This window comes from Grosmannia clavigera (assembly GCF_000143105.1).
Source record: "Grosmannia clavigera kw1407 unplaced genomic scaffold GCSC_82, whole genome shotgun sequence".
In the NCBI taxonomy this organism is placed as follows: domain Eukaryota; kingdom Fungi; phylum Ascomycota; class Sordariomycetes; order Ophiostomatales; family Ophiostomataceae; genus Leptographium; species Leptographium clavigerum.
In genome coordinates, this window is record NW_014040576.1 from 722,711 (window position 1) to 745,004 (window position 22,294).

Here is a 22,294-nt window from a genome sequence, read left to right on the forward strand (position 1 = left end):
CTGGAGAAGAGAATAAACAAAGGAAATCCCAAGAGTCGCTCCTGTAAACGTACGACAGCCTTGATCAATTCAGCCGCCGCAGCCCCTCAATTCCGAGACAAGGAACCTCGACGTCCTTCAGCGCAGACACGCCTTCGTCCCGCCGTCGGTCGACAAACGAGTTGCACTCGTTCACTACAAGACTCCACTCCGCCAAAGCTTTCCCACTATACTTGGCTCGCAGCAGTGTCGTGCATCCAATCGGCTCCGCCGGCTGCACCACTGCCCGCTCCCGCTCCCGGTCTCGGTCAAACTCCTCTTCCAGCGAGTTGCTGCGCGAGTACGCATCCAGTTCACCTCCGCTGGCCGCCGGCGAGCTCGCCCTAGAACTCGTCGATACCCAGCTGTCGCCACGCGGCCGAGTCCCGCCGCTGGAGCTGTCGTCACTTGGAATCGACGCTGTCGGATTGGCATTCTTGGCTTCGTTCACGAGCCCGCCAGTCACAGCCTCAGAGATCTGCCGTGTCATGGGCGGCGAGCCAGCCGGAACCGGCGGCACGCTTCCAGACAGTCTGCCCGCAAGAGCGAGCCGAGAGCTGACCCGGACCTGTGCCGGTGCCGGAAGACGAGGACGCGTAAGCACTCGGTCCCGATACACCGGCGGTAGTATTACCGCCCCCGGAGACCCCATCGGCCCGCCACTCTGGCCCTGCCACGGGATGTTGTGTAGCATAAATTTGAACACAAATTGCGCGCTGTCGAACACCGGTGCCGACCCCGTCGACGACCCTGAGTCCGACGATGCAGAACCAAGCCGCCCTGATTTGGACGGCGGAAGAAGAGACATCGTTCCTGCAAACGACCGTTCCCGCCGTGGTTTGTCCGGCTGCTCCTCGGTAGTATCTGACCTTCCGCTTGCTAGGTTCAGCACTTTGCCCAGAAGAGACCACTTTTTCTTTGTCGAGCTTCCGTCGCCTTTCTTGTCGTCCGACGCAGACGAATTCGGCCTCGAGCCCGACGTCCCGTCACGAATCTCAATTATGCCGTCGAAGCCGCTGTATGGACTTGCTAACGTGTCGAATCCGATAGCTGCCGCGCTCGTGCTCCCGCGGCCTTGGCCACGACTGCCGTTAACCATCAGGCCAAGTTGTGGGCCGTTGACCTCGGTTCGAACGATCATAAAACGTCTGCCCGGTTGTGGCAACGCAGGCGCCGTAGATGGTGGGAGCGTCGCCTCCTTCTCGGCCTTTTGCTTGAGCCACAAGTAGTGTGACCAAACCGTCTTCAGCCGTTGAGAAACAAGCAGATAGATTTTTCTGGTCTTGTTAGCATGGACCTCCACATAGAGCAGGGTGGACGGGTCTTACATATCCAGCTCATTCGAGCTCCCCGAATCCCGGCAGATGCGCCAACACAGCAGACGCATGTAATACGCTCGAACCATGGGAGACCAGTTGTTGAAAAACTTGCTGAACACATCCTCGGTGAGCAGCCATCCTAAGCACAACTCCTCCCTTCGCCCGTCGTCGGTGGTGATGATGTCCCAAACGGTATAAAGAAAGGATAGCACTCGGATTTCTGACATCGTGTTGTTCGAGTTTAGCATCATCTTGCACACGTCTTGCCAGAACGCCCAGTCGACGAGGTCGACAGGCGGTGGCGTAATGGCACCGCCGTCGTCATTGCTGTATCCATAGTAGCCGTCGAACACCTGGAAAATCTCTTGCAAAAAGTCGCACAGCATATAGCATGCGTTGTGGTCATACTGCGAAGTACGACCGGCAGCAGCTTTGAGAAGCGTCATGAGAGACTGCGAATATGTGTTGCGAGCGCCTGCCAGCGACTCGCCCGTGCTCAGCAGGTCATTTAGCAGTGCTATGACTCGATTCTCGCCCATATCCCGCAGCAGATTATGTGTGGGTTGCACGAGGAAGGGGGGGGCGAATGCATCGGCGGTCCCGGATGCCGAGCCAGCCGATGCACCATCCACTAGGGGCGGGGCGGCCATCATTATAGCTGCCTCGACTGCAGCCTGGCGATGAATGGTGTTGTCGAGAATGTGGAGCAGCTGGGCGTGCAGGAGGACATAGGCTGGGGCTCGGGCTTGTTCGACGAGCGGCAGATGAAGCACCGCGGGCATGAAGTCGTCTGCAAGAATGTAGTAGTACTTGCTGAAGATGAAGAACAGGTCGGTATCGACACCACGCCAGCGTGCGAGCCAGTGAGGCGCAAACCACGGGATGCGGCTGCAGGTAGCAGACGTTGAGAGCAGCAGGTTCATCTTAGGTGGCCGGCGCAGTCTTGTGTGGATAGCACTCACAGACTGCCACCCGAGAGGCCCGAGACAGGGCGGGAACAGCGCGATCAGATCCTCACTTTCGCCACGGCTGCGGCGTGGTAGGCCGAAAGCATCGGCAGAGCGCCGGACAAGGTCAATACGTCTGTCAAGCCCCCAAAGGCGTACCAGTATATCGGCCACGCCAGGCACAAAGAAGAAGGCGTAGGCACAGGCCCGGCCGCTGAAATTGACAATGGAATGTGGCACTTGGCGCATGGACATTCTCTCCACGACGAACGCTAGCTGTGCCATCAGGTTGTTGATAAACGTCGTGCGGATGTTGTGCTCCGCCGACTCCTCGACCAAGAAGCTCCCATCCTCGGTTGGTGGCATGTCGTCCGTGTTAGCACGGGCACGCACGGGATCGCTGGGCGGCCGATCAGCCAGCGGCTGAAAGACAGTGGTGAGCAGCCGCCATTCCGGCCGCAGCATTATCATAGACACGGCATCCAACACCGCAGGCCGGTCGACACCCGACAGGGGGTAGATACTGCTGGTGACAGTCGTAGTTGTCGTAGGAAAGTGCACAGCACCGCTACTCGATTGTGAGTGGGTTTGGTTGCCCGTCTGTCGGTTGTTGCCTCCATCCCACTGCCTTGGACTGTCCAGCATTTCCAACAAGGCTGTCCACCACCGGTTGAGGATAGAGGTGCGGCGTTCGACATCCTCAGGCGAGAGCAAGTTCAGATCTTTGTTGGAGCTGTCAAGAGCATAGCGGCGCAAGAAAGGGGTAAGCGCCGTCCGCACTAGGCCCATGCGCTGTGCCGTGCTCGGTTTGGAGAGAAATTTGAAGAATGCGGCCTCCAGGTCTTTAAATGCCATCCAAAGAGGATCGCGCGACGCTGGCTGCTGCGCCATGGGACTTGTGTGCCGGCTGGTATCGGCAGTTGTCAGTGACTCGGCCTCGGAGGCTGGAAGCACGGCGCTGTCGTTTGCGCTGCTGCCGTGGGTGCTGCTGCCAGACGATTCTGCTGTCTGCATAGAGCTGCGGCCTGGAGCCGTCGCGCTGCCATCAGCAAGAAAATCCAGCGGCAAATTGATCAGCGGCGGACCTCTGTCTGTGCCGACGTCGCCGTCCTCCTCATCTCGGTCGTTGTTGATGCTGGCAGTAAATCCCGGGCTGCCGACGTCTGATCTGACAAACATGCTTTGCGGGCGCTGTCTCATGCGGGTCAAGTACTCGCTAGCCCGACTAAAGGGCCTGTGTGAAGATGCGGTGGTCACGATACCACCATTGGCGCCTGCCGTCGCATCGGCTGGGCCAATTGTGGCATCGGACGCGTCGCTACCACTACTGCTTCCAGCTCCGCTCCCACTTCCCCTTCTTTTATTGGGGCTCTCACTCGAACCTGCCGGCTTTGCGCTCCCTTTTTCGCTAATATTCTCCACCACAGCTACTGTCGGCACCAGGCGTTTGAGCGACAGCTTTCCACGGAAACCGTTGGAATCGTCGCCGTCGTCGGCCTTTTTTGCCGGTGTCTTTTTCTGCGTGGGCGTTGATTTGGTTGGTGGCGAGGGCGAGGGCGATCGCGAAATCCACGGGCGCCTTGCGAAGTCGGCAAACGATGAGGACATAGTTCGCGACCGCTCGCCCATCGGTTCGCCTGTCGTGACCGCTTTGTCTAGTGTGGACAAGGCAGCAGCATCAACAGCACCAACATATCTGTCAGTCCCTCTAGCCGCCGCCACCGGCACAGCCACTGCGGCTTGTCGGAATCCTTGGTCGTTTTCCAGAGAGTTCCGCAAATTTGGCGTAGACCTCGAGCTGTGAATCCAAGATCTTGGCCTGTCAATCAGGCTTCGTTTCCGACGAGCTTCTGCTTCGACAGCCCGCGTAGGTTTGCCCGTCTTGGTGATCGAGGGCAAGGCTTCTCTAGTGCGACTGGGAATGGTTGCGGTAGCACTGACACGAGCGCCGGCAGTGCTTGCGTAGATGTCGCCGGATGACCGGTCGCTGTTCAAAACACTTGCACAAGCAATTGTAGCTCGGTCTGTCTCGGTTGCACCGTCTATATCATCCTTGATGAGAAAATCTTGCCAAACTTTGCGTGCAGCATCGACTGCGGTCGGATTGTCCGGTATCGCCTTGTTCTGGTCTCCGCGCAGCGAAGCCCCAAGTTCAGTGTTAAAATCCAAACCGAAGTCAAACGAGGGCACGTCAAAAGCGGGCAGGCTGGGTAAGCCCTTGTCGGGAAAGTTGGCGTAGGTTGAAGAGGAGAGTGGTGAGCTAGGTACTGGTGCTGACGTTGTGGCTGTAGAGCCTGATGTGTGGTGGGGGAGTGGTTGTTTGGCCGGAGAGCCTAGAAGTAGAAGGTTGGGCGTCGAGTGAGACCGGGGGAAGTGTGTGGAATGTGATGATTCGACGGCCGGAGCCATCGACCGCGTGGAACCGCTCATCTCATGGCCGGGTATGAAATAACGGGTCGTGGACAAGGGCCCTGGCGTCTTGCTGCAATGCAATTCAGGCTCCTGTTGCGGAGGCTAGAATTGGTTGGGGCGTAATACTCAGGGCGTGGTGTCTGAGCGTGGGAGTTAATGCAACGCAGCCAATGGCCAACAGCCAACAGCGAAGTCGATGCAGATGCAAGTGCAAGTGCGGGCAAGCTGAGCTTGCCGGACGAGGGCAAGCTCGGGGCCGGGACAAAAGGGCTGAAAAGAGACAGGAAATATCGGAAACGAAGAAGGGCAAGAGGCAAAACGGGAGAATGAACAAGGCAGCAATGGCCGAACGAGATAAGAAAGTACGAGGGGATATTAGAAGAGAAAGAAAAAAGCTCCGCCCCGGCTCCAGTCTCACTGCATGCCGCTCGATAATATGAACGGACCCGAAGCAGCGTTTCGTTGTGCGTCTCTGCCGGCAGAGAATGTTCGGGCGGTGTGCAAGCAATGAATTACTGATTAGGCGCGGAGCACTCGGCGAAGGGAAGGGTCAAGAAGCACAGTGACGCAGCAAGGCAGAGCCGCTGTTCGGCTGTGCTGTTGGAACGGGACGAAGTAACCCTGCCGGTTGACCTCTCGTTTATGGATGATGATGGATGGGCGGCCCTGTCATGATCGGCTGTTAATATCATGTTTCCACCGCGGCCCCTCTTCAATATTAATGACAGAGTGCAGAGGCCCGTGAAACACGGGTCTATGGAAGCATTTGGTCGAATGTCACCCGCCTTGGCAGAGGTAGATTGTTCCGTGTATGTGGTTGAGGGTAGAGCAGGCTGCATATTATCGCTCTTGGTATAACCGACTGACCTGTGAAACGCCCAGGGGGGGGTAGAAAAGATGGGTAGGGAGCACTCCGTACGGAGCAGACACTTCGGGGACGTTTAAAGGGCACAATGAACCAAGAAAACGAGAGAGGCGGCAGGTCGGAAGCGAGCGAGCGAGCGCGGGAGAGGCCGGAGACGGTGGTGCGAGAGGAGAAGAAAACGAGAGAAGCCGGCGATGGTGATGATGAGGGGGAGAGGAGACAGGCGACGGCGGCAGTTTGGCCGAAGAGAGAAGGCCCTATCCTAGAGCGTGAACAGTTAGCGGTGGTGCGGCGCCTGCAAAATGGGTAGGGACGATCGAGCTAGCGTTTTGCAGCAAAGTGGGATATGCCGTGCAAAGGGGGGCGGCAATAATAAATCTTAGCTATGAGAGTAGTAAGGGGCAGAACCGGTTTGTGGCAGAGCCCATGGAGAATTGGCCATCGAGGCTACGAAGTACATGCAATGTGAAATACGAGGGCGAATGGCGCAAGACACCGCGGCCGGATGCTCCATAGAAGGAAGAGAGAAACGGGCATGCACACTATATTCCGTAGCGATCCCGGGCCAGCTGGACGTTACGGGGTAATAGAAGCAATGTAACCTCCTGGGTCACAGCGAATAGCTTTACTGCGTGCATCTTACGAGTATATACTCCTATGAATCTTACATCGGACACGGCTCACTGGACTAGCGTGCCCTGGGATGTGACGCTGGGCGCTCAGCTAGGGCTTGTTAGGCGTTAGCCAGCGCCGGCGCTATAACGTGTAGATGTCATACTTGATGACAAAGACGGCCTGAGTTATGTAGGCCGGGCTGCTTGAAATGTGTCCGTTCTGCGCTGGTATTGCGTTGTTTCGTACTCTGTATTGCTCCCACATGCCTCGTCGTGCTTTTCTACCCCTCTGCTTCCTTTTTTCGACTTGCTCCTGGCCAGCAGCCGACGGATGGAATTTATCTTACTCCGTACTGTTAAATTGGCCGAGTTTGTCTGCACGATTCCCCTTTGCTAGGTTAATAAGGCTAATTTACTCTACGTATTACTATGTACTCCGTATGGAGGAGAGAAGGGTGAGTGCGCCTAATTTCACCCTGGTCGACGGGTTAGCCTGGGAAGCAAAAAGACCGATAGGAAGGCCTCCCTGATTTCCCCAACAGATGTGAAGAAGCCGGGCGCCTCCACACTTCATCAAAGCGTTTGCTGCCAGCTGGATCGATCTCGGATCTGCCCCTGAAGGAGATATGTACTCTGTAATATTTGTACCTGCTACTACCATACTATGTAGTGCTGGCAGGATGTCGAAAGTAAGTACGAGCAAATTTGCGGTTGGATGCAACATCCTCCCACGTGGAGGCTTTCGGCTGTTGATCGTGTTTTCTTTGTTGGTTCCGTTTCCGCCACAGACCGCCATTTGCGCTGGCACGCACAGACACATCGCCGGCCAGTCGGCGACGGTGTGCTGGCAAGACGTCTCGGCCTGAGTCTGGCAGGTTTGCAGAGGCATCTGAAAGGACTGGTGGCTTGACAGCCAAGACGAGCCCAAGGCAAGTCCACCGATCGGCGGCTGCTCCGGAAATTGGCCCAAAGAGATGAAAGGCTGCTCTGAGCAGAGTGCAGGCAGAAGCCAAAAGATGCGAGATACGTCGTATGATCGTGTCCCGTGTCAATCTCTACAAGGCTTGTCCGAAACATGCCGATGTCCGGCAGAAACGCCTTGTGCCACTCTCCAGCCTCAGACATGAGACACCATTTCTGTCGGCGTACCGCAGCTCTGCGTGTTCGTTATGGATGGGGATATCCGCCATGCAGCTCTCCGCTGTCACGCAATACACTAACTTTGCGGCTGGAGCGTATAAGTGTTAAATGACGTATCTTACATATCAAGAAGTGCCACAGAGCGTAGTCTTTTCTGATTATCTGGCTGGTCTACTTGTCAGTCTGTTCAGTCGTCCGGCTTAAACCGCTTTGTCAGCAATGATATCGTCATCTAAGCTCTGTCGGTTTCTGTTCTCTGTATCAACCTTCTCTTCCTAGCCTGAAAAAACCACCTCTCCATCATCCCAAGATTATGCCAAAAACTGGATACATAGTACGCCAAGCTCATCCGTAGATCTCAGCCCGTTTTTTCTCGCGCCAAACATTTCGCACAGGAGGACTCAGCGAGCCTTAACTTAGCAGGTTCATAGCTGCTCCAAGTGACTTTCCTCTAGTGTGCAGGACTTCCATGTTGTTGCCTCGGGGCGGGAAGAAGGCCTTTCCTTGCTCAGTCGTTTTCAAGCCGCCCTTGATCACGATCAACTCTGACTGCTTTGCAACAAGGATCTCGCCGTTTGAGCCAATACCCATGACGAGCTTGAAGTAGGCATTGGCCCAGTCATCTGGCACGAAGAAATGCCTTGTACAGGGCAAATCAGCCATCGAAATCCCAAGCTTCACCGATGAGATCCAGTAATCGTCGGAACTGAGGACCATTCGGGATTCAAAAGCACCGATGACAAAGTCTGCATTCGTTCCAGTGCCGTCAATTTCACAGACAGGCTCCATCCGGTTGACAGAGCCCTCAAGTCCGTTGAAATCCCACAATTGTATGAAACACGGCCGCTTGGTCTGGCTTGTAGAGGAAGGCGATTTGCATTCCGAGACTGTAGCAAAATACTTTTGATGATGAAGAGGTGCCAGCTGATGAAACGTTCCATTGAGGGTGATGTCGATTGAACGAACGACACTAAGGTCCGACCAGCGGCAGACTCTCAATTGCGATGCAGAAACACAGATGAGAAGCTCTGGCTTCAAAGGGTGTTGCAGCCAGCTTGGATGGCTGCTGACACCCATCTCCTGGGCCACCCAGATGCCTTCGCCCTGTTTCGGCACCGGCCACAGAGTATCATACTGGTCCGTACATGTGAGGAGCATGTCGTGATTTCTAGACACCAACACTTGCCTCAGAACCCCAAGAGCTGAGGCCTTGGCGTCGATCAGAGGCTCAGCCGAGACAGTCCAGCCGGTCTGACTATGTGGACTTCGCCGACTGACTGGCCACACCATGGTACGCCCAGACTCGTCGCCGCTAGCAAGAATCATGGGCGACCCTTCGTCCATCTCGTCCAGGTAGAGAAGATGGATTGTGCACGCCGTCGTCTGTGTGAACAACTTCTCACCCCTCGGCTCCACGCTGATATCGTAAACATGTACCGATCCGTCTTCCATCGCGCAAAATACCACACTTGCACTCCTACAGCAGACCATGGCGGTGATACTCACTCCAAAATTCGGCTGGAACTCAATTTCTTGAGGCCCACTGGAAACAGAGAGCGTGTCACTGTTAATTTCAGAAGCATCTGGCCGGAGCAGCACGATGGGCTCCCACACTCGGCACTGATTTCCACTGATCTCGATGAATCTCTCGCTGTCGGCTGAAAACGTCATGCACTTTGGCAGCATCTGGGTGGTGAACCGCACTCGATAAAGGACCTGCAGCGTTTCCAGTTCAAACAGAGTAAAGTTTCCTTCGGAGTCTACCCCTGCCAGCGTTCGGCCATCAGGAGACGAGGCTAGTGCCATGGCGTTCATTCTTCTGGCCACACGGGTTGGCTTGCCCTCATCCATGTCGTGCAACACTAAATCGCCATCTGTGTATGTTACGGCGATTCGGCTGCCATTGGTATCGGTATAGCTCAATGATATTGCACGAGCATCTATCGCTCTGTCCTCGCTCAGAGAAACTGCTGATTCCTTCCCATATATGTCGTAGATTTCGCCGAGTTTGAAGTCCCACAGAAGCAACTTCTCTCCCCTGTAGATCACGCATAAGACGTTCTTGGGGAACAGAAAGGATGTCATGGTCGGTGTCCGAGACTGCATCGAATCCTTAAGATCCTTGGTCCAAGTGCTCACATCGATAAGACACCCTTTTGTCACATCCCATTCGTAAATTTGATTTTGTTTGGTCGCCACCCACAAAATACTGTCGTCTTCGGCAAACCCAAGTGCAAGGCAGAGGGACGATATGTGGATGTGCTGCAGTGGTTTTCCGTCCTTCAAAGCCCAGATTCGAACGGATCTCGATCCAGCTGAGACAAGCAAATCCCCGTTCTTCGAAAGTGCTAGACGAAACACCGGTTCGCCGTGCATCAAAACGTGGACCTCTTGGAATATGACTTCATCATACACTATGACCTTTCCGGCCGGTGTCATCATCCCAACGGCAAACAGCCCCGACCCAGCCGCAATAGCATTCGGCTTCGCACCCGGATCGTACGTAATTGTAGTGAGGCAGTCGTCCCATTCTCGAGCAGAAATGCCATGGACACTGACGCGGTTCAATTTTGCGAACTGCTGTCGAATGACGGAGCTTGGGGGGCAAAATGGAGGTATCAAATGGTGAATGGCCTGGGGGTTGTCTTTTAGTCGGCGCGCAAATCTGGTGGCTAGATGTACCAGATCGTCCCCCCATTTCTCCAGCATGGAAAATGGGCGGCTTGCCAAACTTGTTGGCGGCGGCTGCTGTGCCCGCCGAGCCATCATTGAAATGATGGTTTTCCCTGCTTGATAGACTGTTCGCAGGTTTCCATGTTCCGCAGAAAACTCAATCCAGTGAAGGACACTATGGCTGCTAAGAAATTGTACAAGCTTAGCCAAAACCTCATCGTCATTCGAGTGCACATGGTTTAGATGCGAGAATAGAAACGTGTTTGCATATTCTTTGAAGGCGTATGAAAGATGATTCGAGCCTGTAGAAGAAATAAAGGGCTGACGCCTGCTTGTTCCTTCTCCGTCAGCTTGTTGATTTGAGCTGAACCTTCTGGCTCTGGGTGCAACCTTGCTTTTGCCTATGAGATATTCTAGGCACACCAAGGCCAAATGTCGATGGCCTTCGGTCTTTGTCACTGCGAACTCTGACCTGGTCGTTTCGGCAGTGATGTACTCCTTGACTGTGGAGTGGACGAAGCGCACTTTTTCTTGCGAATCCACATATACGATCTGTCCACAACTCCGTTTTATGGTATCGGCGACAAGAATAATGGAACCTTGAAGATCTATTTCGATGGGTTCCTTCATTTCGGTCGTTGTCAATGGTCGGAGTGCATAAGCAGTCCAAATAATAACGGCTCTTGCGCAATCCTTTCCGAGCGAGCTGGCGGACATGTCGTTGAAGATTCTGCTGTAGAGTGCATCCATATCGGATGGTACACTCTCCATAACCGCTTTCGCCTCTTTTTCGCTAGCCACCTTTTGCAAACTCGAACATATCAGGGACGCCCAAAGAAAACAGCCTCCGGATCTGTCGATAATGTGGGAGGCCATGTCTGATTGACTAGGCCATTCCACTGTGTGAAATTCGGGAAGTCTGTGTAATTGTGATTCGACAAACATAGCTATATCCTGCTCGTTGTCCTTGTCCTCGATGGTGTAAGACTCGATGTCGGGCAACGTTATCATATTTCCTCGGTGCCTGTCGACTGGGTCGCGGCATGTTATGAGGACTGAAACCGGCCAGTACTCTTGGATACGAGACAGGAAGCTCATCATATCAATACTCTCTTTGCACTCGTCCATAGCATCTATGACCCAGAATTGCGGCTTGTTAATCCTGGCCTGTAGAATACCAGAGAGGTACAGTCTTCTCCAAACAGGATTAGGATTCACCGTGTCTATGCGGTCATCATCCAACCCTGCCGCCACATTCTTGATGCTAGCATACACTTGAGGATGCATCGCAGCCATTTGCCACGCAAGGGATCGCAGACATGCATTAGCTGTTGCCTTTGCGGCGTCGGCAGACTGGAAGAAAAAGAAGCAGGTGTCGGCACCTTGATCGCGAAGCTCTTTGACAGTATGACCAGAAAGAAAGCTCTTTCCAGCTCCAGGACGGCCGCAAATCCACAAAGAGGTTGAGTTCCGAGCTTCTCTCTAAGATCTGTAAGCCTCGATGCCAGACAGCCATCGGCATGTACCAGGAAGCCTCTGCTGGTCCTGCATGATGATATCGTCAGGCTCTCCCGTAAGGCTCAGGAGCGTGCTCAAAACACGTGTGTCTTCCTGATTCAAGCCATTCTTCCATCCCCGTGTTGGATTGCGATGGGGGGAGACTAATTTCGCCAATGTATTGCGCACGGTGATGTAAGTTGGGTCATTGGTAGAAGTGTACTTGGCAACGTTGCGATGGTTTGCGTTGAGAGGAGTTCTGCGCTCGTTCGGGACATTCATCACTGCGCTTTCTTTGTCCACGATGAGATTCGTTATAAAGTTCATAGGTCTCGTTTCGAAGAATGACACTAGCTTTAAATCGCCGCAGAGCCTTGGAAACTCCTCATTGATGAACTGAAGCCTCTCTGACCGGGGCACTAAACTGCCAACAAACGGCCGTTGCCCGGGTAAGATGGTCCCCAAACGGGCCAGCGTCTGTGCCAGGGAGGCGCCTCTGTGTGGTGTGGCAAGGAAGAGAATCGTGCTGACCCGGTCGACGATGTGCTTGAACTGAGGGTCGCGATGGCCTATGATAAATGCTTCCTTCACAACGAGTCCACCCATGCTGTGGGCTATAAAAATAAAGCGCGTTGGAGCCTATCGAGACCGTACTTAAGATGAGACTAGTGATCATGTCTATAAGGCGACTCTCGTCTTATTTGGGAGCGCACCTGTGAATCATAGCCCATTTCAGGAGAGTCCTCGATTGCTGCAAGAAGCGACATAGCAAAGTCGTGTATGTTGAGGACTGACTCAGTGCCCCAGGAAGATGCGTATCCAAACGTATGAATACGGACATCGCTGAACGCTTCATCTTGCGGCAGCCATTTCTGTGGCCAAAAGTTTTCTTGATGGCTTCCATTTCTCCATGTACTGTAAGAACCACCGTTCAGACCATGGACGAAAATGAGGTCGACAATAGCGTCCTTAGGAGAATAAACACAGTGGAGGCCCAAAGGTCCTTTGCTGCCATCTGCAGCATCCTGCACTTGTCGGGCGAACTTGCGCGACAAATAAGACCGCTTGGATGAGGATGGCCTAGAATGCTTAGGCTCGGCGGTTTCGCCCATCGTATGAGCCTGGTCGCACCTGCCCGCAACCTGTAGAAGAATAAACCTAGATTGAGAGTAGCACCGATCATGTGCAATCAGAAAATCCCGATCAGAGAACAGTTGCTGTAGCTATCAAGAGCCTGTAAGATGACAATACGATTGTGTTTTCCAATTCTTAGCCAGATCGCCAAAGGAAGAAACAGCCTAGAAACTTAAAACATTGCAATACAAGCTAGAAGCGACTTTTAGCCGCCAGCGTTCAATCTAGGCTGCGTGTCCAGCTTAAGTAGGACTTGATTGACAAATGCACCTAATACAAGAACCTAAGGTTCCGCTTAGGCCTGTTTCTGGTCACCTATACCCACAATTAAGACGGACGACAAGGCATCCTAAGACGGGTATGTACATAACAAGCATGAAGCCCAATAAAACCAGAAGGATAAGTAGCGATAACCGCTGCTGCATGCACTGCGCCACTATCGTTGCACTACGAATCTCTTTTCTGTCCGGTACACTTTAGGAAGTTAGCAGCTTAAGTGTCTGGTTACAAGATACTGCTATGCCATTTTTATCTTAACAACTTTAATTAGTATCTGCTCAACAAGAGATCGCGGCTTTTAGGGGGTTTGCTTAATATCGCTTTCTTTCCCTTTTTTTTGTATAGACCAAGCTGCACGAATGAATATCTCAAGATGATGTAAATGGGGGTACTTGTACTCCATAATCTGTAATTCGTAAGCCCTGCTTGTGTTATGTACGGAATATAGAGCACTTGTCTTACGATGGAAGGATGGTGGGTATCCTGGGAGTCTCATCCTCACGGGTTACATTGAAATTCGCCATTTTGTGGGTCTTACACTTAGGGCAAACTGTCAGTCTTTTCGAGCGTTACTTCACTTTAATGGAACTTGCAGAGATTATTATAATGCAGAAAGCAAAGAAACAGCCTTTAACAAGGCGCCCTAAATTTCAGTCTATACCTGGGATAAACACTCCGCGATAACGCTTGGTAGGCCTTCTTTGGATCTACTAGATGGCAAAGGGGGAAGCAACGATTTTTGCAGAATCATGGAAACAAAGCAGCAAAACTGGGTATACCCAAACTCTTTCTCAGGTTAAGTTTGACAATCTACTAGCGACTGGTTTATTAGCCTCGGATTGATAGTTATAAATGCACAAGTGGGATCAGTCCTTGAAGGGAAAGCATAAGTTCAGCAAAGTTAGGCAACACTAGCTTCCGGCGTGTGTAACATACAATATATGCACGAGCAACAAAAAGGCCGAAACGAAGAGCCGGCTTAGCTCTGAAAGGCTATGGTGATAAGAGAAGCCTAAATCCAGCCTATAAGCCCTATTTTTAATGGAAGGCAGGAACTTGGTTCTTACGATTGTCCCATAGCCTTGTGGGAGTAAGTTTACACGGGACTACCAAAGTTTTTCGGTTGTACCACAATCTACGCCCAAAAGAGTGCCGGTACATAATAAATACAAAGGAGAATGATTATTGCTATACGTTGACTTCTTCTGCCGACAATCGCGCGCCTCGATGGACATCGCACTACAAGATCACCGAGCACATATCACCGAGCACATATCACCGAGCACATATCACCGAGCACAGCAAGCAGTATTTCATGACTGAGCCTGCAGAGAAATTCGGTGACCGTGGTATACTTTACTGTTTGTAGGTTTTAGCCCGTTGTCATTTGTGCTACTAAACATTGCTGACATTGTATAGGAGGTTTGACTTGCATGCTTCCTCCCTTTATACAGGACATTTGCGTCATAGATATATGTAGGTGTTGCGTTGCTATTGCCTGGTCTGTAAATTTCGATCTAGCTAACTATTATAAAGTTTTATGGATACAATGAGGTACCTTGCAAAGAAATACGTACTTGGGTACGAAGGCTATCGAAAGGAAGGGAAAGGTCTTTGAGATTCAGATTGATCATTCAGTAGGGTAGAGAAATCCGCTAACTAATGGCTTTGTTGTCGAGAAAAGCCTGACTTGGCTTAACAGACCTTTTTTTTTTAAAAAAAAAAATAAGATACACACGATTTTCTTACTGCAGTGCGAAATCACCAACGACGTACTCCGTACATAGTAGACAACAAGGCTGCCTTCGAAACTAAGACATGTCGTACAATAACACTCTAGTGGGGACGTAAGATGCGCTAAAATGGCGGGCCGGCTGATGTCTGTTCTACCGTTCCGAAGCCAGGATCCTAAAATATCATGATGTACGGAGTACGAAGTACGGAGTACGGAGTGGGTTGTGTAAGATGTGGGTACATAGTAGTTGTACGTATACCGTATGAGCAAGCAACGAGAAAAAGGAGATGAGGCAAAGAAGCTAAATCCGCAAAGTGAAGCAACAGGAGAAAATACAGAATCCGGAAATGCTCGTGAGCATAGTACGAAACACCATTCCCTTTAGCCTTCATCATAACTGGTACAAGCAACTCATTATCCCAGGGACAGTTTATCGTTGGCAGACGAACTCCGAATTGCCAAAAAGTATGAGTCTTTGCGACATGTCTTGCTTTGGTGTTGCTTACAGAGCATTTTCCTCTCGCTTTGCACGGTGCCTACTACACCGTATGACAAAAGTATACTGACTGTACTCGTATTACGTCGTATTAGACACCGTCCTTTTTAACATTGAGCCCGGCTCATGAGGAATAAGCAGCCAACGCCACAACATCTTCCTAGGGGCTCATTTCGTTTTCGCCGATTCCCCTCCTCTCTCTTACCTATTCCACACATGCAAAGTCTGTGAGCGCGCCTGATTCATCGGCATCTCCTGGCAGCTCCGAGTTTTACTACGCGATCCTTTTAATTCTTTCCTATAATAACGCATGTCCCGCTTTCTCACCTAGTTTCCAATTCCTGCGCCGCCAGCTTCTCGTCTTGGACAGCTAGCTTCTTCTGGACATCGCCTTTCCGTCGACCGTCTCCGTCAGATCCGGAGAGTGTGGCAGTTTTCTGGACTTTGGACCCACGCTTTTCTCCGGCTTGTTAATTGCGCCACGCGCGACTCGATTTCCCAACGCGACACATTCTTCGACTCGTATCCTACCTTTGTCTCAGCCTGTCACTTCTCTGTCCACCTTGAATATGGCAAGGCGAATTAAGCTTTTATTCCTTGGCGTGATGGCCTTTACCATCTCCATCCTGCTTTACTCGTCCCGTCTGCGCCAGTCACACACCCCCGACCAGCGGACGATACAGGACTTCTACCACAAGACGAAGTCGGCGCTGGATAAGCTGTCCCCGTTAGACACACTTGGCACAAGCGTCAATGGCGAGAAGGGCGCTCCTGTCGTCGTTGACATGGACGCCGATGGTGATATTGACGAGGACGATGTGCGCTTGGCCCGCGAGATGGCCGACCGGCTTCGAGCGGCCGAGCAGCAGGCCAAGGACCTGGCCAACGCCAAGTCACCGAACAAGCCGGACCTGCCCAGCAACTTGGTAGGCGTGGGCAGCTCAGCCAGCGGACAGAAGCAGGAGGTTGCCGAGAGCTCCGAGGGCACCGAGTCAGAGACGGAACATGCGGCAGAGGAGGAGCTTGACATCATTATCAAGAAGGCGCCGGGTAAGTAGCGAAGGGCTCAGATACAATTTTACGAGGATGACAAGCAAGCGCGCACGCTGCTAACAGTTTGCCCAGTTATCATTTTCTCCAAGACTTACTGCCCGTATTCGAAACGCGCCAAGGGCCTGCTGCTCGACAAGTACTCCATCGATCCGGCGCCATTTGTCGTCGAGCTCGACATTCACCCTCTGGGTGCGGCACTGCAAGCACGGCTAGGCAAACTGACTGGCCGGCGCACCGTTCCCAACATCCTTGTCGGTGGCAAGAGCATCGGCGGTGGCGACGACATTGCCGAGCTAGACCGTAAGAAGGCGCTAGTGGACAGGGTCAAGTCATTGGCTGGCAACGGTCTAGAGATGAAAGAACGGCTGTCGGCCTGATCGCTACACCTCGAGGCGTCCAGGCATTTGGACGATCTCCCATTCTGTCTCTTGGTTGACATCTACTCTTGAGCGACTCTTTTTCATAACAAACGAGGTCTATTTGGGCTCTTGATATATAGTGTACATGCTTCCCTGCTGCGGCGTTTTACGGACCCTAAGCTTCTTGGCTGCTTCCTCCATGTGTATATTATTGGGTTTATCGGTTCGGATGATGTTTAGAGGCGTTTCTATGTGCATTATGTCACAGGGAGGAAAGGTCAAGGATGGTTACATAAGTTACTACATTATACAACCAGCAGTCATTCTATGCATGAACGAAGAGAAAGACTAGTAGTGGCCTGTCGTAAGCCTTGCGTTCAGCAGAACAAAACATGACCCGTCGGCTTACCGACACCTTCTAGTAAGTCTTTTCAAATTTCAATTAGTTCTTCCTATGAACAGAATGTTATGTATTACCTAACACCCAAGAAGTTTCTACAATGCTATGTAGCAGCGAGAGATCGCGTCTGCAGTCTAACCACAAGTGGAGAAGTTAGTGAGCGTTTTAAAGTTAACAGACCACTGCAGACCGCTGCACAGAGTAAGCTAAGCTAATGCTATCGATTCTGATGGCTGATGCCTTGTGTAAGGTCGACTAAATAATTGTGATGCCTACGGAGTGCACAGCAAGAATAAGCAGTCACGTCACTCCCGTGCAGAACAATATGGGTCACGTTCGGAGTAATATCTTGATGACTCTTCAACAGAAATGACTTGTTTCCATTAGTAGTTGTTGGCGCTAAGGCACCACCAAAACTTTAGCAGTTCAGAGGCCCGGCCCATCTTTGGTCCATCTTATGTTCTCTGTCCAGTCACGGAGTACATAACGTCATCTTACTGGAAGAGCCGCTTCGGCGTTGAAGTTCATCCTGGTCTAAGCTCGTCTTACTACTCATACATATAAGGCTTTGCAAAAGTGTAGAACAAAGAACATGACTTACCAGGCAGCAGCTTTATAAACGTTGCTACCAATGAAGGAGCGGCAATGAACGACCTAGAGCATAAACATGGGGCTTGAAAAATGGCATCGTGTGAGTACTTTTTTTAAGTGTGCGATAATAAGCATTTGCAGGTCATGGATGGACAGCAACTGCTGCCAAGAGTGTTTCATCGGAACCGGCATTTTGAAGTATAAGTAGAGCATCTCGTTCACTGTATATACCAAATATAATTCATGATCACTGCACATTACTCTAACTTACACAAGTGACCATTGTATTGCACATCTACCAATTACACTCCACCCTCATCAATATGCCTTCTCAAAACTACGCCGCTTCCACTAAATCCTCATTTTCCTCTTCAACTGGCTCCTCGTCCTCGCCCCTCAAGGGTACTCAGAAATGCCCACAGCACGTTTCAGGAAAACAAGCCGTGCGTGCATGGGCAAAGGAGCTGGCTGCAGATCTCGGCCGGTCACCTTCATATCGCTATGACCTGGAGCATAACAACAAACTGTCCCCGATGGCGGCCCAAGAAGACTTGATTGGCGGGCCGTTCAACAACAGCCGTCAAACCAGGACATAACCAAACAAGTTTTAAACGGTTAACCTGGCTTTGTCTGTACTTGCCTTTTACGTTTGGGACCATCGGCTCTACGGATATTTCTCGAGAGTGGTTGACTTGGATTTGTACCTCCGCCGAACGGGTTGGACGACGTCTGACTCTTACTATTTTTTGCTGTTTCAAAAGGGACTGGAGGACACAGCGAGCGGGATAACAAGGTTTGTATGGTCTATTGATTGTTTTTCTTGACTTCCGGATGAGGATCTCATGGGGCTTGCTTTTCATTTTATGTTGCTGAGCGTTGATGTTGGATGTACTAGCGATAATCACGATCTTTTGCTATCCTCTCGTATCTTTGTACCATTATCTAAGACTGTCCCCCTTTTCTTGTTGCTACTCTAGTGTTTTCATTCTTGGGCTTTGAGAGTTTCGTAGGGGGCGAGAGGACGTGTCTTTCGGACAGATCTTGATCCTCCTTTGCAAAAGTTTCAAAGCCAAAGTATCACCGCATTAGAGTATAAGATTGGAGAGAGGGGAAAATGAAGAAGAGAGTAGCCAAAGGCTATTGAGATCGCCTGCTTGTCAACTAAAGTCTGCTCGTCGGCTTCTGTACCACAATTCCATTCAAATCAGGGATATACCTCCTTGTTATATTAGAGCTTGTTCTAGATTAAGGCTGAAGGACCAAGAGACTCAAGTAACACGGTGATGTCAGAATCTGGACACGCGTTCCAAGAATAGCTCGAAGCTTACGAACGCAAGCGCGAATCTGTTGCGGAGTCGCCTTTAACTGTTTGAGACTTTCACGTGACGCTTATCAGGGCACATGGGCGAAGCTCCCCACGTGATGACACACAAGAACAAATTTGGCCGCTCCCAAAGCGCGGGGACGCCCAGGGCAAACAAGCCCTACTGCTGCAATTTTGGCACAGCCTTTTTTTCCGCTAGGACACCGTCCCCCATTTGAACAATTTTTTTGCGAGTCGACCTCTCTCGATACATACCGTCACCCATCGAACAAGAGTGCGACCCATTGTCGAATTTCAACAACAACCGCAACCATGGCTGACGAATACGTACGTGAATACCTGTGCCATTCTCTCGTCGACACAAATCCAATCCCGGCGGCCGCAGGAGGGTGTCTTCGGGCGACCACCCCTCGATGGCAACGATACCGGTGGTGACGAGGACAGAGAAGCGAGGCTGGGCTAACATCGTGTCTTTACTCCAGAACGCCGAGGAGGCTGCCGAGCTTAAGCGCAAGAGAGCGTTCCGCAAGTTCTCCTTCCGGGGTGTTGACCTCGACCAGTATGTCGCCCATCTAGCGCGTCGTTTCGGCATCATGGCGCTTCGCACCGTTTCGGCTACCCATCAACGAGATGCAAGATTGTTCTAACACCAATTTCTTTCTGTAGGCTCCTCGATCTCGGCTCTGACGAGCTGCGCGATGTTGTGCACGCCCGCGCACGGCGCAGGATCAACCGGGGTCTGAAGCGGAAGCCGATGGGCCTGATCAAGAAGCTGCGGAAAGCGAAGCAGGAGGCCAAGCCGAACGAGAAGCCGGACGTCGTCAAGACGCACCTGCGTGACATGATTGTCGTCCCGGAGATGATTGGCAGCGTGATCGGCATCTACTCCGGCAAGGAGTTCAACCAGGTCGAGATCAAGCCGGAGATGGTTGGCCACTACCTGGCAGAGTTCTCTATCTCCTAGTACGTGTCATTCCTCCTGAACACACCCCGGAACTTCATGGTCTTCGGCCATTGTATGCGGAGTTACTAACCAACTTTCACAGCCGGCCTGTCAAGCACGGTAGACCCGGTATCGGTGCTACTCACTCTTCTCGTTTCATCCCCCTGAAGTAGACGCCTCTTCTTTCCCCCCCTTCTCTGGTGCTGTGTGTCAAGCTGTCGGACAATGGAAGTTTATGGTCGCGAATGATGATGGGTCTGAACATGCTGGTGGGAGATAAATTTCTATAAAAAGGAGCCCATCACGGAAACGGCGCGAACAGGGACAACATCCGGCTTTTTTCCTAGTGGACGGAGAAAAAAAAAACTATCAAGATGATACGGTAGTTTGCCAAATGAAACAAACAAAAAAAAACAATTTACAAACCGACCTTTCGCTGCTTACGTAAATGCTGTACCGTTGATCTATATGCTAGGAAAAGCAGTACCCGAAAGACAAGAACCCGATCGTGCTGATAAACAAACCAGTCTACGGTATTTTAGATAACCCTAATCGCTGAAACCCAACGCTTGATAATTCAGACAAAAGGACCGGGATCACAAGAACGGACCGCTGAAGGAAGAATGAGACAGACGAAGACACATTCAACAAAGGCGAACAGTTTGATTGACTGCGGCTGTCACTGGCAGCACTCCCCCTTGCAGTCAAAGTCTTTCTTGCTCTTGTTGTAGTTGATGGTCAGCTCTTCTCCCACCTCGATGTCTCGCTCCGCGATGACGGAGACGAAGCCTATCTTTGGCTGCACTCGACAGTTTTGGTAGGGGGCACACCGATGGTTAATCAGGTCGGTCAAGAGATAGACGGCAGCAGCCTGGTCGGTCGCCGACTCGAGAAATGCAGTCCCCGGCTTGAGGCGGAAGGCGTAGCGACCAAACCACTTGAGTGTTTCGCGCTGGGCCCAGTCCTTGTCTCGCCCGGCACCACCAGGAATACTCCTCTGGCTCATTCTGCTCTTCCAGCTGCTGACGCTCTTGAAACTCCTGTGGCTCTTGGCGTCCTCGTTTTCGTCGTCGGCGCCCCAGCCGCGCCCTTTTCGCCTCCAGCTCTTTCCTCCGATTCGGCTCGTGCTCTTACTGCGGTTGTCCCTTTCAACCAAGTGAGCGGTGGGATGGAAGAGCTCAGAGAAGGCAGACCTTGTCTTCTTCCCTTTTAGCCGGATGGTCGACACAGTCGTGGCAGCAGTGCTCACTGTCTGCTCAGCCGGCTGCCGTCCGGGGGATTGTCTGCGGAGCTGTACGGGCATATCTGGTCGCATTCGAATGTGGTCCTCGGCAGACAGGCAAATGTCTAGGTTGAACCCCTTTGTGATGACACGGGATCCGATGAGGGTGCGTCCCTCGGCGGCTTCGTACGCATCTACACCATTAGCCCAGGCCAGCATAGGAAATGCACCATGCAGGGCAGCGCGTCGCTCGTGCGACATATTGGTGTAGTACTGGTAGACATTGCGGACGCCACGGTGATCCGGGTGGTGGAGGGCTTCGATGGCGGTACGCTCGGTGTATAAGACGTCGCCGCGGTCAAAGCGGCGCAAGGCATAGACACAAAAGCCTAGGTTGGGATCCTTGTTGAGTCGTACCTGGAGCGCGTGGCCGGCTAAAGAGGGTGAAGAAGAAGTAGGTGGGATTCCATCTTCTGGGGGCCCCGGAAGTTGCTCTTGAGACCGGTCGTCGCTCAAGGCCAGGGCCTCGAATTCTGATTGCACGGTTTCAACAACAGTTGCTGTGGTGGGGGTCTTAGCATCGATCTTGGCAACGGTGATAGCCGCGTCTAGCGAATGCATGTCTGGCGAAGCGCGGCCGCTGGAGACCGCGTTAATCGCGCTGTCGACTGCCAGGCCTGGGGGTGTTGGCTGCGATACCGGCTCGTCCGGACGGTCGGCTAGCTGGACAGCAGGGCCTTCATTCACCATTGTGAGCATGTTTTAGCGGCGGTGAGACTATCTATTTCTGCTTATCGAGTTGAAACCGTCGATGGGGCAAAAAATGACGAGCGAGAAAGGCTCCAAGGCGGTAGCGCAGAACAGGTGTATATATACTCTCGTATCCTCTGTATATAAGTCTGCATTGGATTGGTTAGTTGATGTAGCGAAGAGCATGTTGTGCTGCTGTGCAAAAAATGGGTTTGCAGGCATCGACGCCGCCATTTGCTGCGGTTCGCAGCAACAGAGCTGCCTGGCTAGTGGAGCGATTCATTCCGGAAATGACAAGGAAGGAGCTTGAAAGTCAGGCGATAACCCAGACGGATCCCCCTTTTCGCATGCAACAGGCAAGAGCATGGAAGGATTAGCAGAGAAAACCATGCAAAGGAAGTTTCCCTGGTCGGAAAACGTGAAAATGGATGCATTTTGACGGTTTGAGACAGAAAGTCGTAGCCTCGTTGGCAAGAACGAGAACGTCGAGTCGGTCAACCGTGCCCAAGACATGCACATGGTA

The 22,294-nt window shown here is 52.0% G+C and overlaps 5 protein-coding genes across 5 annotated transcripts; 3 read left to right on the forward strand and 2 right to left on the reverse strand.

Moving 5' to 3' along the window:
- Nucleotides 1-64: 64 nt before the first annotated feature.
- Nucleotides 65-12,597, reverse strand: CMQ_7919 (GPI inositol-deacylase; the record flags this gene model as incomplete). Its single annotated transcript, XM_014313559.1, has 12 exons — nt 65-1,295; nt 1,347-4,798; nt 5,143-5,168; nt 5,636-5,818; nt 6,230-6,284; nt 6,966-7,043; nt 7,115-7,312; nt 7,781-10,169; nt 10,461-10,841; nt 10,932-11,262; nt 11,515-12,124; nt 12,199-12,597. 12 exons carry the CDS (start codon nt 12,595-12,597, stop codon nt 65-67), a joined length of 9,333 nt encoding a protein of 3,110 aa, XP_014169034.1.
- A 3,101-nt stretch (nt 12,598-15,698) lies between these two features.
- On the forward strand, nt 15,699-16,559 carry CMQ_7996 (glutaredoxin domain containing protein; the record flags this gene model as incomplete). The annotated part of the gene is made up of 2 exons (XM_014313636.1): nt 15,699-16,179; nt 16,255-16,559. 2 exons carry the CDS (start codon nt 15,699-15,701, stop codon nt 16,557-16,559), a joined length of 786 nt encoding a protein of 261 aa, XP_014169111.1.
- Nucleotides 16,560-17,855: 1,296 nt separating this feature from the next.
- On the forward strand, nt 17,856-18,128 carry CMQ_7789 (uncharacterized protein; the record flags this gene model as incomplete). Its single annotated transcript, XM_014313429.1, has 1 exon — nt 17,856-18,128. The coding sequence occupies one exon, from the start codon at nt 17,856-17,858 to the stop codon at nt 18,126-18,128; it is 273 nt and encodes a 90-aa protein (XP_014168904.1).
- Nucleotides 18,129-19,168: 1,040 nt separating this feature from the next.
- On the forward strand, nt 19,169-19,972 carry CMQ_7760 (40S ribosomal protein s15; the record flags this gene model as incomplete). Its single annotated transcript, XM_014313400.1, has 4 exons — nt 19,169-19,183; nt 19,339-19,415; nt 19,523-19,819; nt 19,903-19,972. The coding sequence occupies 4 exons, from the start codon at nt 19,169-19,171 to the stop codon at nt 19,970-19,972; spliced, it is 459 nt and encodes a 152-aa protein (XP_014168875.1).
- A 506-nt stretch (nt 19,973-20,478) lies between these two features.
- CMQ_7881 (set domain containing protein) lies at nt 20,479-21,780 on the reverse strand (the record flags this gene model as incomplete). The annotated part of the gene is made up of 1 exon (XM_014313521.1): nt 20,479-21,780. One exon carries the CDS (start codon nt 21,778-21,780, stop codon nt 20,479-20,481), a length of 1,302 nt encoding a protein of 433 aa, XP_014168996.1.
- Nucleotides 21,781-22,294: the final 514 nt, after the last annotated feature.